This window comes from Triturus cristatus, chromosome 4_2, assembly GCF_964204655.1.
Source record: "Triturus cristatus chromosome 4_2, aTriCri1.1, whole genome shotgun sequence".
Taxonomy (NCBI): domain Eukaryota; kingdom Metazoa; phylum Chordata; class Amphibia; order Caudata; family Salamandridae; genus Triturus; species Triturus cristatus.
This window is the reverse complement of record NC_140586.1, coordinates 500,505,631-500,522,751: the sequence shown is the minus strand read 5'-3', so window position 1 is coordinate 500,522,751 and position 17,121 is coordinate 500,505,631. Positions and strand designations below refer to the sequence as shown.

General features: G+C 46.0%; 1 protein-coding gene across 3 annotated transcripts in view; it reads left to right on the top strand.

Moving 5' to 3' along the window:
* DNAI3 (dynein axonemal intermediate chain 3) overlaps positions 1 to 17,121 on the top strand; it is a 958,656-nt gene that overhangs the window by 332,826 nt on the left and 608,709 nt on the right. For all 3 annotated transcript variants that reach the window (XR_014960642.1, XM_085602077.1, XM_085602078.1), the window contains one exon: positions 11,411 to 11,527. Coding sequence is in view for 2 of the 3 variants with exons in the window: in XM_085602077.1 (XP_085458203.1) it covers positions 11,411 to 11,527 (117 nt within the window). In the remaining variant the exon portion in view is untranslated. The remainder of the gene's footprint in view (positions 1 to 11,410; positions 11,528 to 17,121) is intronic.

Sequence of the window (17,121 nt, the reverse complement as noted above, 5' to 3'; positions counted from 1 at the left end):
CGCATCCAGAACTCCCAGGTGCTCGTCAGAACGGACAACACCACGACGATGCACTATCTCAACAAACAGGGAGGAACGCGTTCGCTCACTCTATCACGCGAATCGCAAAAGATCTGGAACTGGCTTGTTCTCCATGGGATCACTCTCAGAGCGGACTATGTCCCGGGCAAGGACAACACCATCGCAGACGCCCTAAGCAGACAGAAATCCCTCTCCCACGAATGGGAGCTCGACGAGAATACGCTAACGCACATATTCTCAGAATGGGGAGTCCCAGGAATCGACCTGTTTGCCACCAAGGAGAACGCCAAATGCCCAAACTACGCAAGCTGGCATCCCCAACCAAGGTCACTCGGAAATGCCTTTTCCATAGGCTGGTTCAGCGTATTTGCGTACGCTTTTCCGCCGTTCCCGATGATTTCCAGGGTCCTCAGGAAGATGAAGGCGGAGCCTTGTACCCTGATCCTAATTGCCCCGTTCTGGCCGAGGCAGCACTGGTTCTCGGACCTTCATAGCCTCTCCATCAGGACACCGATTCGTCTGAAACAGCACCCGAACCTGCTGACAATGTCCAACGGACAGGTGCAATTCCCGAACCTGCAATCGCTCAGGTTATCGGCCTAGCTCCTGAGCACAGAGAGTTCTGTCATTTAAACATCCCGCAGGACTGCAGGGACGTGCTGGCAAAAGCGAGGGCGGATAGTACCAACAAAACCTACTCTCTCAAATGGAAACGCTTCTGCGTATGGTGTTTAGAGAAAGGCCTGAGACCACTCCATATCACACCTGAACAGATATTGCCATATCTACTACACTTGGCACAGTCAGGTTTGGCGCATGCATCCATAAAGGTGCATCTGGCAGCCATTTCACGTTTTACCAGGACTTACAAAGGCCCGTCTCTCTGGTCCAGTAGGCTTATCAAACAGTTCCTCAAGGGACTATATAGGTCCTTCCCAAGGCCTAGACGGGTCCCACCGACGTGGCACCTCAACTTGGTCCTTAACCAACTCATGAAGCACCCTTTTGAGCCCATTCATCGAGCTTCCATCAAGTACATCTCATGGAAAACGGCTCTGCTGCTCGCTCTAACATCTGCCAGGAGAGTCAGCGAGCTTCAAGCTCTCTCCATTCAGGAACCCTTCATGCAGTTCAAACAGGACAGGGTGGTGCTGAGGACAAATCCCAAGTTCATACCGAAAGTGCCCTCAGACTTTCACCTCAACGAACCGGTGGTTCTACGTTCCTTCTTTGCAAACCCTACCACGGCAGCAGAAAGGACGCTCCACTCTCTGGACCTCAAAAGGTGTCTTAAGTTTTACATAGACAAAACAAAGAGCTTCAGGAAGTCATCACAGCTATTTGTGGCCTACAGTAGGCCAAGGTTGGGTATGCCTCTAACAAAACAGAGCATCTCACGGTGGATCTCCTCAGCGATAGCATTCTGCCATGACGGGGCCGGACGGCCTTTAAGAGACAGGGTGGAAGCGCACTCCACCAGAGCGATGTCCACATCAGCAGCGCTGTTCGCTGGAGTGCCGATTTTGGACATCTGTAGAGCGGCGACGTGGAAGTCACCACACACCTTCTCCAGACACTACTGCCTGGATGCCGAACTTACGAAGGATGCGGCAGTGGGCCAGGCGGTGCTTCGCCATCTATTCCAGTGAGGTGAGCCTTCCAACATCCCGCCATCCTGGTATGCACATCTTTTGCTGATATACTGTTTTGACGTATGCCAATGTTTCAAACTGATATGATAATATGTGTATTATCTAAAATAACTATATGGCATGTTACATCAGAAATGTGCATAATGTATTGCTGACTACTCTGATTCAGGCATGTGAATCTATGAAAGACACCCCTAATACTGGATAAGAAACGCGTTACTTACCTGTAACAGAAGTTATCCAGTATTGGTGTCTTTCATAGATTCACATGCAACCCTCCCGCCTCCCCTGGAAGGACTCACGTCTCTCTCTAACTATATTACGCCTACCTAGCTTGGTGCGTACGAAAATCTGAGGGACTGAGGCTCCTGCCAGGAAGGTTCTAGAGGGAGGCGACAGCTGATTGGCTGGCTCTAAGAGTTTAGTCCTTTTTACATAAGGACTAGGATAGGCTACTAAGGGGAGCCCTTAGGCCTATTTTTCTCTATGTATATCTATAGGACATTACTTTTTTATGTACCGGAGGCTCCCGTCTCGACGACGGGGAATGATTCAGGCATGTGAATCTAGGAAAGACACCAATACTGGATAACTGCTGTTACAGGTAAGTAACGCGTTTCATTTCCTCCAGTTTGGCTCACTGTGTTACCTTTGGCTTCCTGATTGTGGATGTGCCCCCAAATTCATTGGTTTTCAGTCCGTTTGAGCAAGGATAACAGACTAAGGAATGTTTTTGATAAGGGGGCTTACACAGGGGACGCCTGCAGTATTTGTGCCTGGGGCCAGCCGACAAACTAGGAAACTTATCAACCCTGAAGATATCTAAAAAGTAAAAACATAGACATATCCAGGGTGCTTGACTTGCATGAATCTCATCACGTTTGATTACCCAGAGTGTCCTGCATATGTAATATCATCTGTAAATAAATCACAATGGCTTCATGATTGTTTGACATACAACTCCAGAAGTCCTGGCAAAAGGCCAAGTCACACAATCCAACGTTCCTACAGTTCTCCTGATAAAAACAGTGCCACCCATGTGTGGGTGGGAACATTACATAGGACAGGAACAGGCCAAAACTTTAGCCTTCTGAAAACCACATTGACAGTATATTGACTTCACTCTGTCACAGTTTTGGTCTGCTCCTGTCCATAACCTAAGGCCCCCCACACATTAGGATTCTGTGCTTTTTCTGTAAAAGTGTTGGAACACCGAGTGGTGGTACTTTTGAGGTTTTTCAAAAATTACAGAACTTTCTATCATGGAAATGAGAGGGAAGTCTATTTTTGAAACAATGTTTGATGTTTTCAGGGCATTCTGGGTAGGAAAAAGTAGTCAAACAAAAGGTGGTGGCATTCACAGAAGCCACACCACCCAGGACTCCACACTGTATGTAGTTTTCTTACAAATCTGTGGCTTGTAGTTTATTCTAGGTGCCAGCTGACCGTGGACCCAAATACTGAGCTACTCACACCTCAAAAATAACCCTAATTCAAGCTTCTTTCTTGGGCTTTCCATGAGTTTGTTCCTTAAGCCTTTCCTATTATGGATGCTAGGTCCATCCACTTGTGTTGTACAGTTTTAACCAGAAGAAGTATCTGGCTCCTTGCAGGGGCACTGATGGCAAAGAAAAAATGCACAAAGACACCTTCCTTGGCCGCAGCAGTGTGTGTTTGTTCCTAAGACAGGAGCCAGAAACCTATTTTCTTTCTTAACCTAAAAAAGGGTCAGACACTTTATGGTTCATTCCTGTGGCACTGAGGAATGTGTCTTTGCTGTTAAAAGGAGCCATACACTTGTTAAATTTTATATTTATTAAATCCTTTGGTGGGGCACAGGCAGATCAGAAAAGTGTAAACAGCATCTGGCTCCTTGTTAGGGCACATATACATATCTGTGTACTCCTGAAAAAAATCCAGACACGTTGCATTTTTTATGTTGAGGAAAAAAAAACAGCCTCTGGCTTCTTGTTGGAGGACAGGCATATGGGTCTGGGCCCCCTCAGGGATCCAGACACTGATTGAGTTTTTTTAAGACTAAGAAAAAAATCCAAACCTCATCTGGCTTCTAGCTGGGAGACATGTTAGCCTGTCTGTGCCACAGCATGGAAGCAGACGCTGTTTGGATTTTTTCTGTGGCTAAGATGAAATCTAAATAGCCTCTGCATTCTAGCTGGAGCACAGACTAGAGTGTTTGTCCCCCATGAAGGAGCCAGACACTTTTTGAATTTTTCTTGGACTAGGAAACAAATTCAAACTGAATACATCACCTTGAGGGGTGCAGACGAGTGTGTCTGTGCCACAGAAAAATGCTAGATGCTAATAAAATGTTTAGTACCCTAGTAAACAATCCAAACCGCTTCTCACTTCTTGCTTAGTCACAAGCTTGGTTTTGCCATTTTATTTTACGTGAAATTAAAATGTTTTCATGAGGTAGCAGAGAGTGCTAGGGAGTTGGGGGGCACCAGGGAGGAGAGTTGGGGGGATCGACAGAAGAGAGGAGGCACAGTAGCAAATACTAGAGGTATTCTAAAGACACACTGAGACACAGTGACGCTGAAACCAAACACACCTGATACATGACACCTCACTAATAAGATTGGACCATCTCTCAAGAGTCTATCCTGGAATGTCAATGGGATGGGCAACAATCTCAAAAGGGGGATAGTATGAAGGTTCCCAACTAGAGGCACTGTCCCCACCTGGTCCTGCTGCAGGCGACCCATCAATTGGGAAATAACTATGACTTCCTGGTTAGGTGGAGGTACACTTTACTGCCACATGCCAGATTCACAACAAGTTCATGTGGTACCTGCATATTGGCCTGCAAATCTATACCATACCAAGTGAACAAGACATGGGCAGACCCCCAGGGTTGCCACAGGAGGTACCTGGCAGGGCGAAAGGCTATATGTGGCATCTTGGTACCCCCCGACTGGACTCCAGTCAATGGGCCTCAAGAAAATTTAGAACTGGATCATGGCAATCCCTGATGCGTTGCTAGTAGTGGGTGGAGATTTTAACCTCACCCTGAATGGAGAGCTAGACAGGATGGCCAGGGGAGGAACAGCCCAAGGAAGATGTCAGGCTGAGCAGCGTCTTTGCAGCTCTGGGGCTGGAAGACCCTTGGTGAGTCACACACCCAGGAGAGAAACAATACTCCTATGCTGCAAATGCAATGCAATCAGTGTCCTAACCGGAGTATTTATTGGTCGCAGCTGGGCAGACAGGGAGGTGTAGGAGCATATGCTATCTGCCATGGGGAATTTTGGACGATTACACAGCTGACAGAACCAATATTGCATGCGGCCCCTGGATGTCGTAAGGATCCATGGCTCTTAATGGATTGGCTGACTAAGCGATTTTCCCAGGAGGCCACGGAGACATACTTTAAGGAGAACGAGAGGTAGGTCTCCTCAGTTGTTACCATGCAGGAAACATGTAGATAGTGATATGAGGGCAACTAAGTGCCCACAATATAGGGAAATGGAGGGAGAGAGAGCGTGCTTATAGAGAGCTAGAGGACAAACTATTAGAGTGGCACAATATTTTGAGCATCCGAATGAGAGGTTGGCTTTCCAGATAGAGTCCACGAGAGGAGAATACCATAGACTTCCACACCAGGAAGCCAGATCACTATTCAGAGCCAAATAACACAAACTATGGGAGGTGGGGAATAATGTAGGTAAACTGCTAGCATGGCTGGCAAAGAGAGAGGAGGGCTGTATGTGGGTACCAAGAATACGAGCGGAGGGGGCAACACAGTAGAGACAGCCCCAGAGCTAGTGCAGGCCTTCACGGAGTATTTCGAGGGGGCGTACACCCAGGGGTGGGAAAATAGCCGCTCTGGAGAGCTTGATGACTCTTTCATGGACATCCCAAATACAAAACTGGGGAGGGAGGCATCAATGTCACTCAAGAGCGACATACAGGAACGAGACACAGTAGAAACCTTCAGACAACTGTAAGGGGGAAAGACACCGGGTCCTAAACATCCTGTGGTGGCACCCATTCAAACGATGCTTCTGAAAGCGAAGTCACAAGGAGAACTGCATGCAGACCTCCAAAAGGTGCATATTGTCCTCATTCACAAGCCAGGCAGGCCTCCTGAACTCTGTTCATCCTGTAGACCAATGTCACTACTCAACGTTGAGATGAAAGTCTTAGGGAAGGTGTTGGCTAAAGGCTTGATGCACGTGATTCATACCATTGTGGACACGGATCAATCAGGTTTCATGGCCTACAGATCAACAAAACACAATCTCAGATGCGTCTTTGGCTGTCTGACCTGGAAGGGTCGATTATGGGAGTCAGTGACAATGTTGGTCCTCGATGCTTCCAAGGCCTTCGAATTCTTGAAGTGGTCCTATCTAATAGCCCTGTTGGAGCGAATGGACTTTGGCCCATCATTCTGAGCGTGGATGAAGAACAGTTGACTGCAGCTGAACAAAGACCAGACTGAAGTACTGATCTTCAGTAACAGCAGCAACACATGAAACAACTCCCTATGGCCAATAGACCTAGGACCCGCACCCACTCCCTCCTACCACTCCAGAAACCTCGGAATCATCATTAACAACAAGCTCACCATGAAATCACAGATCAACGCTGACTCCTCCGCCAGCTTCTTCACTCTACGCATGCTACATAAGATCTTCAAGTGGCTACCCCTACACATGAAATGCATTGTGACAAAGGCCCTCATCATCAGCTCCATGGACTATGGCAGTGCCCTCTAGGTAGGAATCACCTCACACCTCCTACAGAGACTTCAGACCAATTCAAGATGCTGACCCATGCACACAAGATTCTACACAACCAAGGACCATCCTACGTTAACCACCTCCTGAACATCCACCAACTGTTGAAATGAATATGCTCTGCCTCCCTTTTTCTGGCCCCTACTCCCCCCCTTCCCATTTACCAAAGCAGAAGTTGAGAATGCTTCTTCTCCCCATCTGCGGCGTACCACAGGGCTCATCCCTCAGCCTGACATTGTTCAACATCTACATGGCACCACTCACACACGTCGCCCGACTGCACAACCTCAACATCATCTCCTATGCTGACGACACCCAGCTGATCTTCTCCCTCACCAAGGACCCCCTCACCGCCAAAACCAACCTCCACGAAGGAATGAAAGCTGTCTCCGAGTGGATGAAGAACAGCCGTCTCATGCTAAATTCGGACAAGACAGAAGTCCTCATCCTCGGCTCCACCCCCTCGGCCTGGGGCGACTCCTGGTGGCCGACCACAATGGGAACAGCACTAACACCCACCGACCACGCACGCAACCTGGGGTTTATGCTCGACTCCACCCTCTCCATGACAAAGCAGGCCACCGCCGTCTCGTCCTCCTGCTTCAACACCCTCCGCATGCTCCCCAAGATCTACAGGTGGAACCCCATCGAAACAAGAAGAACGGTCACCCAGGCCCTCGTCAGCAGCAGGTTGGTCTACAGAAACGCCCTCTATGCATGAGCCTCGGCCAAACTCCTGAACCAACTTCAACGCATTCAAAACACCTCTGCACACCTGATCCTCGACATCCCTCGCCGCAGCCACATCACACCCCACCTGAGAGACCTGCACTGGCTCCCCGTCAACAAGAGGATCACCTTCAAGCTCCTCACCTACGCACACAAGGCACTCCACAACACCGGACCAGCCTACCTCAACAGACAACTCTCCTTCTACACCCCCAACCACCAGCTCCACTCTGCCGACCTTGCCCTCGCCACAGTCCCCCACATCCGAAGAGTGACCTCCGGCGGCAGATCATTCTCCCATCTTGCCACCAAGATCTGGAACACCCTCCCCATCCTCCTACGACAGACCCAGGACCTGCTAACCTTCAGAAGACTTCTCAAGACCTGGCAATTCGACCAGTAGCACCATTCCCCCCACCCAGCGCCTTGAGACCCTCATGGGTCAGTAGTGCGCTTTACAAATGTTCTGATTGATTGATTGATTGATTGATCACAGCAAAGACCTGGAACAGCCTCCTTACATAACTTTGGACCATCACCTCACTTCCAGATTTCCAAATGTCCTTCAAGACCTTGCTCTTTGAATAAGCCTCCTGGACCTGCAAGTGACTGGATAACCTATTTGGTGATTAGCAGCACATTATAAATCCTGATTGATTGATTGAATATGGATTAGCTTTATATACACCTGTCCCGTGGCCCACGGCCGGGTGGTTGGTACGGTATCATCCAAATTCGACCTGGGGAGAGGGACAAGACAGGGATGTCCCCTGTATCTGCTTGGTGGAGCCACTTGCAAATTGGATACCCTGCGATGCTGTATTACGCAGCCTGTACTGGGACCACGATTTGGAGGATGCTGTCTTGTTCTATGCAGACGGTGTTTTGCTATATTTGGCTGACCCAGAGAAATCCAAAAATCGAGTATCGGGGATCTTTGAAATATTTGGGGCCTCCAGATTGCCCATAAATGATGATAAATCATGTCTCTAGCCACTGGTGGACACCAAGGGCCAAATGGCACAATCTGATCCCTATTTCAGAGGGAAGCTTCCAGTACCTGAGCATATATGTGGACAAGGACAGATCGCTCTTGTTTGATAAAAACCTGGGCAGGTTGCTAGATAGCTTTAGAAAAGAAGTGGGACACTGGCACAGATTAACTTTATCCTTACTTGGCCGTGCGGATTGAGGCCATGACGTTGCTAAAACTTTGGGATGGCAGGGCCCTCTGTATATTATTGTCTGTACTTACTAGGAAAACCTTTGACTGGGGCATTGCAGTGCCAAACCTGCGACTATATTACTGGGTGACACAGCTGGTAGTACTCAGACAGGAAGATGACGGGCATGGGAAGATATAACAGGTGGATCTGCAGCAAAGGAAAACTGACGACGCTACCAACCCTCACCGTGAAGATGATCAAGCCCAGGCAGGAAGCCATGAAGTGTACTGGATGGCAGGGCCGGCTCATGGCTCACCATAGAAACACCCTTATTGGAGCCTGAGACCTCCTGAGGTTATTCAAACTGGAGGACGTGAGGTCGGCAGATGGGCCAATCACCTTTGAGGCACTTCAAGCCCAGTACGAACTAACAGGAAGCTAATGTTTAAGATGTATACAAATTAGGTACCTCCTATGTGGCTAAATAGGCCCAAACCTGAGGTACTGGATGAGAGTTCTCTAGAATACAGGGTGCTGAGCACCCCACTACAGAGGCATGCTAATTCAGTTATATATAATACCCTACTTGCCACTAGGACCCTGCCCCCCTTCTCACCTCCACTCTCAAAGCTGCGGGACAGATGGGAGAGAGATCTCGGCAAATTGAAGGATGACGAATGAGGGAAGCATGTCAGCATCCAAGGGAGGTGCTGATAAGGGCTAACCTCTGCTTGATCCAGCTCAAAATACTTTATGGGACATACTTCACCGAAACATGGCTATTTGTTGTGAACAGAAGTATGACAGACAGATGCTCAAGGGGATGTACACACTGATACATACATTATGGGAGTGCTCCAGAATAGTCTCATTTTGGAGGGGGATACAGTTGAGAATATCTGATTATATCCCAATTAATAACTTTGGGTTCGTACTCTTTGTTCAAGTCCCCTATTGTGAGCAGGTTTTTGAAAGGGCTTGTACTTATGTTTCCCCCTATGCCGTTCATAATACCTCAGTGGGATCTGAACCTGGTTCGCACTTAACTCATGTTTGCTTCCTTTAAGCTGCTACATAATTGTCCCCTCTGGTTGCTTGCCATCAAGACAGCATTTCTAGTGGCAATATCATCTGCCCGGAGGGTGAGTGAGATGCAGGCTTTATCATCCAAGTCTCCCTATCTTATGATATTTCCAGATAAGGTGGTGCTTCCTACTGGGGACTCTTTGCTACCTAAAGTGGTGACCCTATTCCATCTGGGTCAGTCAGTCACACTGTCCACCTTTTATGCTCCTCCACATCCTTCTAAGGAAGAGGAGTGACTCCATAGTCTGGACCCAAAAAGAGCATCCTTGTGCTACCTTGACCACACAAAAGTTCTGGATGAATTACCAACTCTTCATTGGATATGTGGGAGCTAAAAAAGGTTGGGCAGTTCAGAAACGAACCATTTTGCTTTGGGTTGTTCTCTGTATTAAGATCTGCTATGCCCTTGCTAAAAAGCAGCCTATTCAGGGCTTATGGACCCAGGCGAAAAGCTGCAACCACGGCGTTGGCTTGTGGTGTTCCAGTCCCTTTATCTGGCAGGCAGCAATGTGTGCATCTCTGCACACATTTGCCAAACACTACTTTCTGGACATTCAGGTATGCAGGGACGGGCATTTCACCAGTTCAGTCGTACATTTTTATTAGTCTAGTAATTTGTCCGCAGCCCATAGCCAGGATGGTATGACTGGGATATCTATTCAAAGGTAAGGAATCTGCAGCTAGAAGTCTCTTATCAGATGAACAAGTTACTTACCTTCAGTAATGGATTATCTGGTGGAGACATTATCTAGCTGCAGATTCCTTATAGACCAACCCATGCCTCCCACTGAGGACACAGTTTAGAGCTAGGGTTGATTTACTTTTCAGGGCCCTAGTTTGAGGACACACTGTTAAGTCTAATTCATGGCTCTGCACTCGTCACATGGAAAGTCGTAAAAAAAAACCTGACGTACGCGCACATGGGTGAAGCCTATATAGATGCCTGCAACGTCATATCCAGCGCCAATGCCACCACCCGGAGCGGAATGGAGCCACTCGATGGTGCACAGGAGTACTGCTCAAGCAAATGTTTCTTGATCCAGTCTGACGCCTGGGAAATTCAAAGGTAAGAAATCGGCAGCAAGATATTTTCTCTACTATTTAATGCGTTACTGAAGGTAAGTAACTTGTTCTTTAATGTAATAAATCCACTAACACTATTCACTCAGAATGTCATCACTGCAGATAATCCTGTTTTGTGGGATTAACGATCACAGGTGTATAACAGGCTAGACACGCATATCATAAATATCTGTTGGGTTCGCCTGAAAGTTTTGGGATTCTTGTGCCCAGAACTAAATCCCTGCAAAGACTCCCTGGATATATGCTCTTCATTGATCCAGGCCACTTGTGTCATCATGGAAAAAAAAGTAAGCTACACAATAGAGAACTTTACCTGTGCAATTTGAAAATAGATCGAAAATAGATTAATTCTTATTACGTGGCCCTACAGGTGTTGTTTACTTGAATTTACAAATGCAAAAACTGTTACTTTATACTGGGGCACATATGGGATAGGAGAAATAGAATGCCTTACATTGTTATCCTATGTATTACAAGACTAGAGAGTCTATTGATTAGCTAGTGAATTCCCTAAAGTATTTAAAAAAATAATTGCCTCAGAACAATATAAAAGTGATACATTTGCCTTCAAATGTATATTACAGTAATGATATGTACTCTCTTCAAGTTAGATGACTGTGAAAGGACCAACACATTCCCAGTTTTGGCATGATGTATTCTTTTTGCAGACTTACACTGTTTTTATCGAATTGCAAATGCTATTATCACAAAGGAAATGAGCCCTTACGTAATTGGGTTTGTTGAGTCATAACATTGTTCTTTCTTGATACTCTGCAGTCTCCCAGCTAATAGATTAGCTACTTTAATTGACCTTTAATTGGCTAGATCATACAATCACCCTTTCCTGAAATGAAGACTATTGCAAGCTGTGCACATGCATTTACTTCTATTCACATATCATCCACTGATTTAGGACGTTCCCCAGAAATGCCAGTACACAGTATGAACCTCGAGAGTTTCAAGATGAAGACCAAAAGAAAAACTTGACATCAAAGCCTTTGAAGGATTTTCTCAACTCTGTTACTTTGAGGTAAAAACTTTGTGTTAAATACCACTAATAGGTTGAAAATTATTGAACACTTTTATGCTGCAATATTTAATTTGTGTGCTGGCGTCCTTAATTCTCACATTGTCTGGAGAACACACACTCTGAAGCTGTCTCTACTTATGCATTGTCAACTTTAAATGTACAGTTGTGAGTTCCAGATGAAATCAGAAATGTACACATTAAATGAATGTATCCACATAAATGTGCATCATGCTCTCAGGGTACTAATATGGCTTAGTTGGCCAGGATTGCAGGTGGGAGAGGGTTGGTGTTGAGTCAAACCTGAGTATGTATAGCTATTAATGGATCTGATATTTATGGCATGACTCCTCCTGCGTCGGCAAACTGGAATTGTGCCCTTGGGAGGTTGTCTCTGTTGGTTTATTTGTTTCCACTGTTTTAAATAAATCATGTAGATCAGCGTTTAGTTTTTGGAAAGTGTGACCTTTTTTTTTTTTTTACAAAATGTTGTGGATTGCTTTGACCTGCAAGAAATAATGTGTTGACGATTACTGAAATTAATAATGTACAGCTTAACAGTTTAGGTTTTCAAGAAGTATGGTTTTGTATACAAATATATGTATTTTGTGAGAACTGACATACATGTGCAGACATACACTGCTGAGGGCCATACTGACTTTTAAAGGCTGCGTACCCAAGATACAGGTATGAGACACAGGCTAAGGACCTATCACGAGAGAAACTAGTATATATCCAGAGCAAAAGGGCTACAAAACTATTGGAGCATTCCACTCACTGAAGGCAGATTGTCCTAAATTAAATAGGAGAAACATAATGACAAACAGAAATGTTGGTGCATAAGGTTTGTATTGGGCCTCTGTCTTTCCACTGTCGTCAGTGCAGCTCTCAGCCTTACAATAATCTATTTTTTGATACAGATACCATATCTTAAACTCTCAACTTCACTGACAATCGTCAAGCATTCTGTCAGGAGCAGGAGCAAGCAGTGGCGGCTCCTCAAGGGAGTTCTGTGGGGAGATGGGGCGGGAAGGGGTAGGATGGGGGTAGTAAACTCCGGAATTGGGCCGAACGGAGTTGAGTAAAGAAAGAAATAAATAAAACAAATTACATTGCGCGCTGCATCGCCGATTTGGCATTGCAGCGCATGCAATGTAATTTGTTTTGTTTATTTATTTCTTTACTCAACTTTGTTTGGCCCAATCCCGGAGTTTACTACCCCCCACCCTGCCCCTCCCCCTCCCCCTCCGCCCCGCAGCACTCCCTCGAGGAGCCACCACTGGGTATCTGTACATTTAAATGCCGATTTCTTTTCGTTATGACCACTTTATTGCAGACGCAGTTAGGATGTGTGATCCTTAAAATGGTCCACTATGATTACTTACAGATTTTTTTTCTCACATCACTATTGTTGTCTGAGGCTTGTAAGATCCATGTGCCTTGCTTACATCTATCTATGTAATCACTCACTCGCCCATTAGTTCAGTAATGCATTCACCCATTCGTTCATTCATTCATTCATTCACCCATCCATCCATCCATCCAGCAATCCACTCCCTTAATCGACTATTCATCCATGAATTTCTTAATCAGTTTTCCATTTACTCACTCATTCATCCATTTATGCACGCATCCTATCAAATAATTAGGGTCTGATTACGAGTCCGATGGTCTTACTGCCATACCACCACAGCAGCGGTCTCCGTCCTCCATATTACGATGTCACTGCTGGACCAGCTGGGATGTTTCTGCTGGTGGGGAATATTTTATCATATGTATTGATGCAGGTGTGTACATTTTGATTTAACAAGTGTTAAATGTACACATATGCATGACACATGTGAAAACATACCTACTACGAGTAATTTCCCATTGCTGCAGAATTGACCAGATGTGCCCAGCCCAGTCACTGGATAAATAGTGCAAAATGGACTTACTTGGAGTTTGGTGCCAACAGGGTCGTTTTCTTTGGAGTCGAGATGCTGCTGTGAAGGGGGGACCTGGAGGAAGGGAGCCACATAGGAGACTGGAGGGAAGAAAAGGAAATGGGTTGGTATGCACCTCAATTCTTTCGTTTCAGCTGACTCAAAGCAGGCAGTCTTCTCTCCACAGTCGGCTCGATGGAAAGCCAACTCGTAACTCTGACGGCAGTGAACTTGTCTATCCCGCCATCTGACAGCTGTTTTCTCCCTACTGCTGTTGTGGTGGTCTAAGAATGGCAAGCGGCATCGGCAGGACTCCGGCAGTTTTTCCTTCAACAGATCGCCAGCACCGTAATTTGGCGGACGGACCGCCAACTGTGCTGTGAGGAATCCAAGGCTGCTTCCATTGTGGTTCCCTTACCTCTGAACTCGCAATGAGGCCCTTAGTTACTGAGTTATTCTCACATTTACTCCTGATTCATCCACGCAATCACACACACATACATGCCTCTCAAAAAGGAAACACTTTCATGTACACATATTTCCAACCTTTGTGTTTTACAAATGTTTGCTTCACATGTTTTAACTTGCCCCTGCCTGCAATGAAAACAAGCTACAGGGCCACCACCAGAGCACAGAAAGGATAGTGAAATCTATATTGACACAACCCACTTAAAATGCATGTACATTCAAGTAAATAAATAATGATAAATGGAGCACCAATACAGATTGAAATCATGGTTAAGTACAATGAATAATAAAGAAAAAGAAATACTGACACTCCTGCACATTAACCACATTAAGGAACTAGCTCCTTGAAACAGCACTTTTGAACTTTAATTCTAGATGGACATTACCTCCAGAACTGTTTTTGGTGTTCCGCTACACCTTCCTTTGTCCTTTCTGTGACCCAGCTTGGAGGGTGGCAATGAGTTGGAGAGTGGTGGCGAGATATGTGGTGCGGAACATTTGTTTGAGGGCAGTACTTTTCCCATACTGAATCATTGGAGAAAAACAATGAGCTACGCAACTGGGTTCAGTGTGTAAAGTGTGTAAATAGTCATATAATGGCTCTTAGTCCATGAGGGTGGACGGTGAAGGCATGAACTAATGCCCAAGTGAGTAAAATGTCCTGTGCGTACACAGTAGCTTAATTGAATATTATAATATGACAAGTGGGTCTAAAAGCTCTCCCTCTAACTCTGCAAAAAGATGGCAGGTTCAAACTGTAGAGGTTTGACAATGTAGGAAAGTGCCCTTTTTCGTGTGGTCACCTCCACACTTTCATCTCCCATACTGATGCTTTTGATTCTGAAAGAGCACTAGAGCCTGCTAACCAGGCTCAAGTTCCAGTGATCTTTTCCTAAAATATGATGCATGTGACTTGGTAGCCCCAATTGGCAAGAACTTTAACCCCCTTATAAATTCCTGGTAAGTAGTACCAGTAGTACCCAGAGCATGATGGTTAAAGGGGTCACCAGGGCCTAAAGCACTACTGTGCCACACTGAGTAACCAGAGTAAAAAGATTACAGCAGTCTTGCCAATGCAGATTGCATGAGCAGAGCAAACTGCTCTAACTCGATTTTGTTCTCACCATAAGTGGCAAGCAAACTGCACTATTTTTAATATATGTCAGTCACCCCTAAGGTAGGCCTCCTGAGCCCAGGAGGCAGGGTGCATTATATTAAAGGTGTAAACATAAAAGTTCAAACATATCTGTCCCTATAGTAATCTTCCTCTATTAGGGGCTACTATGAATGTTCAGGGGTGTCAAAGGATAAAATGGGCTGGCACCTGGATATCCTGTGGTTAGCAGATCCATTATGATCCCATTGAAAAATGTCATGTTTGGTATCAAACATTTTGTCTCATGAAACCTGACATGTGTCCCATGTCGGATTTGATCTGGTACCCTGGTGGCTACCCTAGAGGTTGCCTACCTGGTTTCTCTAGACCTTCCTGTGTCTTGACTGACAGCCTAAAGCTGCTGCCACCAAGACAGGAATCTAACCCCCTGCAAAGAGGTGTGAACTCTCTCAGGAGACAGAAACGAATGCCTGCCTGGATGGGAGGTGTCACCTCCCTCCCTGTCAGGATGGTTAGTTAAGTGGCACATCAAGGCAGTGAGCTTCAAAGCTCCTGCCTCCTCATATATGCAATCAGGCTTCCTCCCAGAGGAGGAAATGGCCAACTCCCTGCCCCAGGCACATTTGCAACCTGTACAGGTGGGAAAATTAGATAGCCAGGAGACTTACATCCCCAGAAGGCTAGCCACACCCCTAGGGCCAAAGAATGGTTCTGCCATTTATAAAAGTGGAGGAATCGAGGCTTCTGGGTAGAAAAGGTGCCAGACTCCACAGAAAGTAGTCAACTCATGGGCAGATTAGCCACTGGGGCTAGCAGCCCATTGGCTACTAGCAATCACATCCCTATTGCCCCTAAATCTAGGATTTAAGGGGCTCCTCTGGCACCAGAACCTCACATCTGTTCAAAAAACAACCAAGGGCAAAGAAGAGACCAGACTCTGCTACTTTTGGACCTGCTCAAAGCAAAGGCATGATAAACTGCACCGGGAGCAACCACCCTGCAACTGCATGACTGCTACTCGTCCCATACAAGAGACCAGTTTCAAAGAAAAGAGGAACCCTTTGTCAAGCCAAATGCAACTCCAAAACTCCCTTGCACTAGATGAACTAGTACCCTGCAGGTAAACCACACCCCCTGAACCGAAGAATCACTGGCCATCGGGCCCGCCAAGGGATCGCTCAAAGATAAATGGTCTAGATCATTGTGGGAATGTTAGTCCTGAACTCCAGCAAGTTTCAGCTGGCTATTGTCCTCCCAAGGACTCCAGGGTGTCGAAATAACCCCTTGCGAGGGGACTCCCATTGACCTCAGTTTGATCCATTCCTGTCGCTGGCACTAGGCCCAACCACAGAAGTGACGCAACATTTCTATCTGTACAAGTGGGGCAATGCTGGGTTGTAGGAAATCTGTGCAGTCCTGCAGATTCCTGGAGCCTAATTCACAGAAATGTAAGAAAAATGTGTGATCTCAGGCAAAGTTTGAGGTTTGCAGGGCATTGTGGGTAAGAAAACCTCATGGGATTCACACACGGCACCCCACCCTAGAATCCTCAGGTTGTCTACTTTTCAAATATGTCTATGGTTGGTAGGTTTCCATTGATGAGGGCCAAGCATGGCCCAAAATCCCGCAGCTACCCCTATTGCTGATCTCTCCACATAGCACTTTAGGGCCTTTTTTGCCAAGGTCTCTTGGCCCATTGTCTACTTTCAATAAAAAGGAAGGATGAGTTTTTAACACTACCCTATTGTGAAAAACTGTAAGTAACAGATTGTATCGCAGAAAAAGTTTTAATTCACTAACACTGAATGCTGAGGTATTTTCTATCAAAAAGGCAGTCTTCCATTGCAGATGTTGTATGGATGATTTATATCTTGGTTCAGAGGATGGACCCGTTAATTTTGAAAGGAATAAGTTTAGTTTCTCCGGAGGTGAAGGTTATTTGATTGGAGAGAAGACCTTTTGAGTCTTTCAAGAAAAATTTGATTAAGGGAATCATGAAAAAGGGGTTGCTGTGATGATTTTCTGTATGCCGAAATTGCTGCTAAGTGAACATTTATCAATGAGCAGTGGCGACTCCTCCGCTAAGG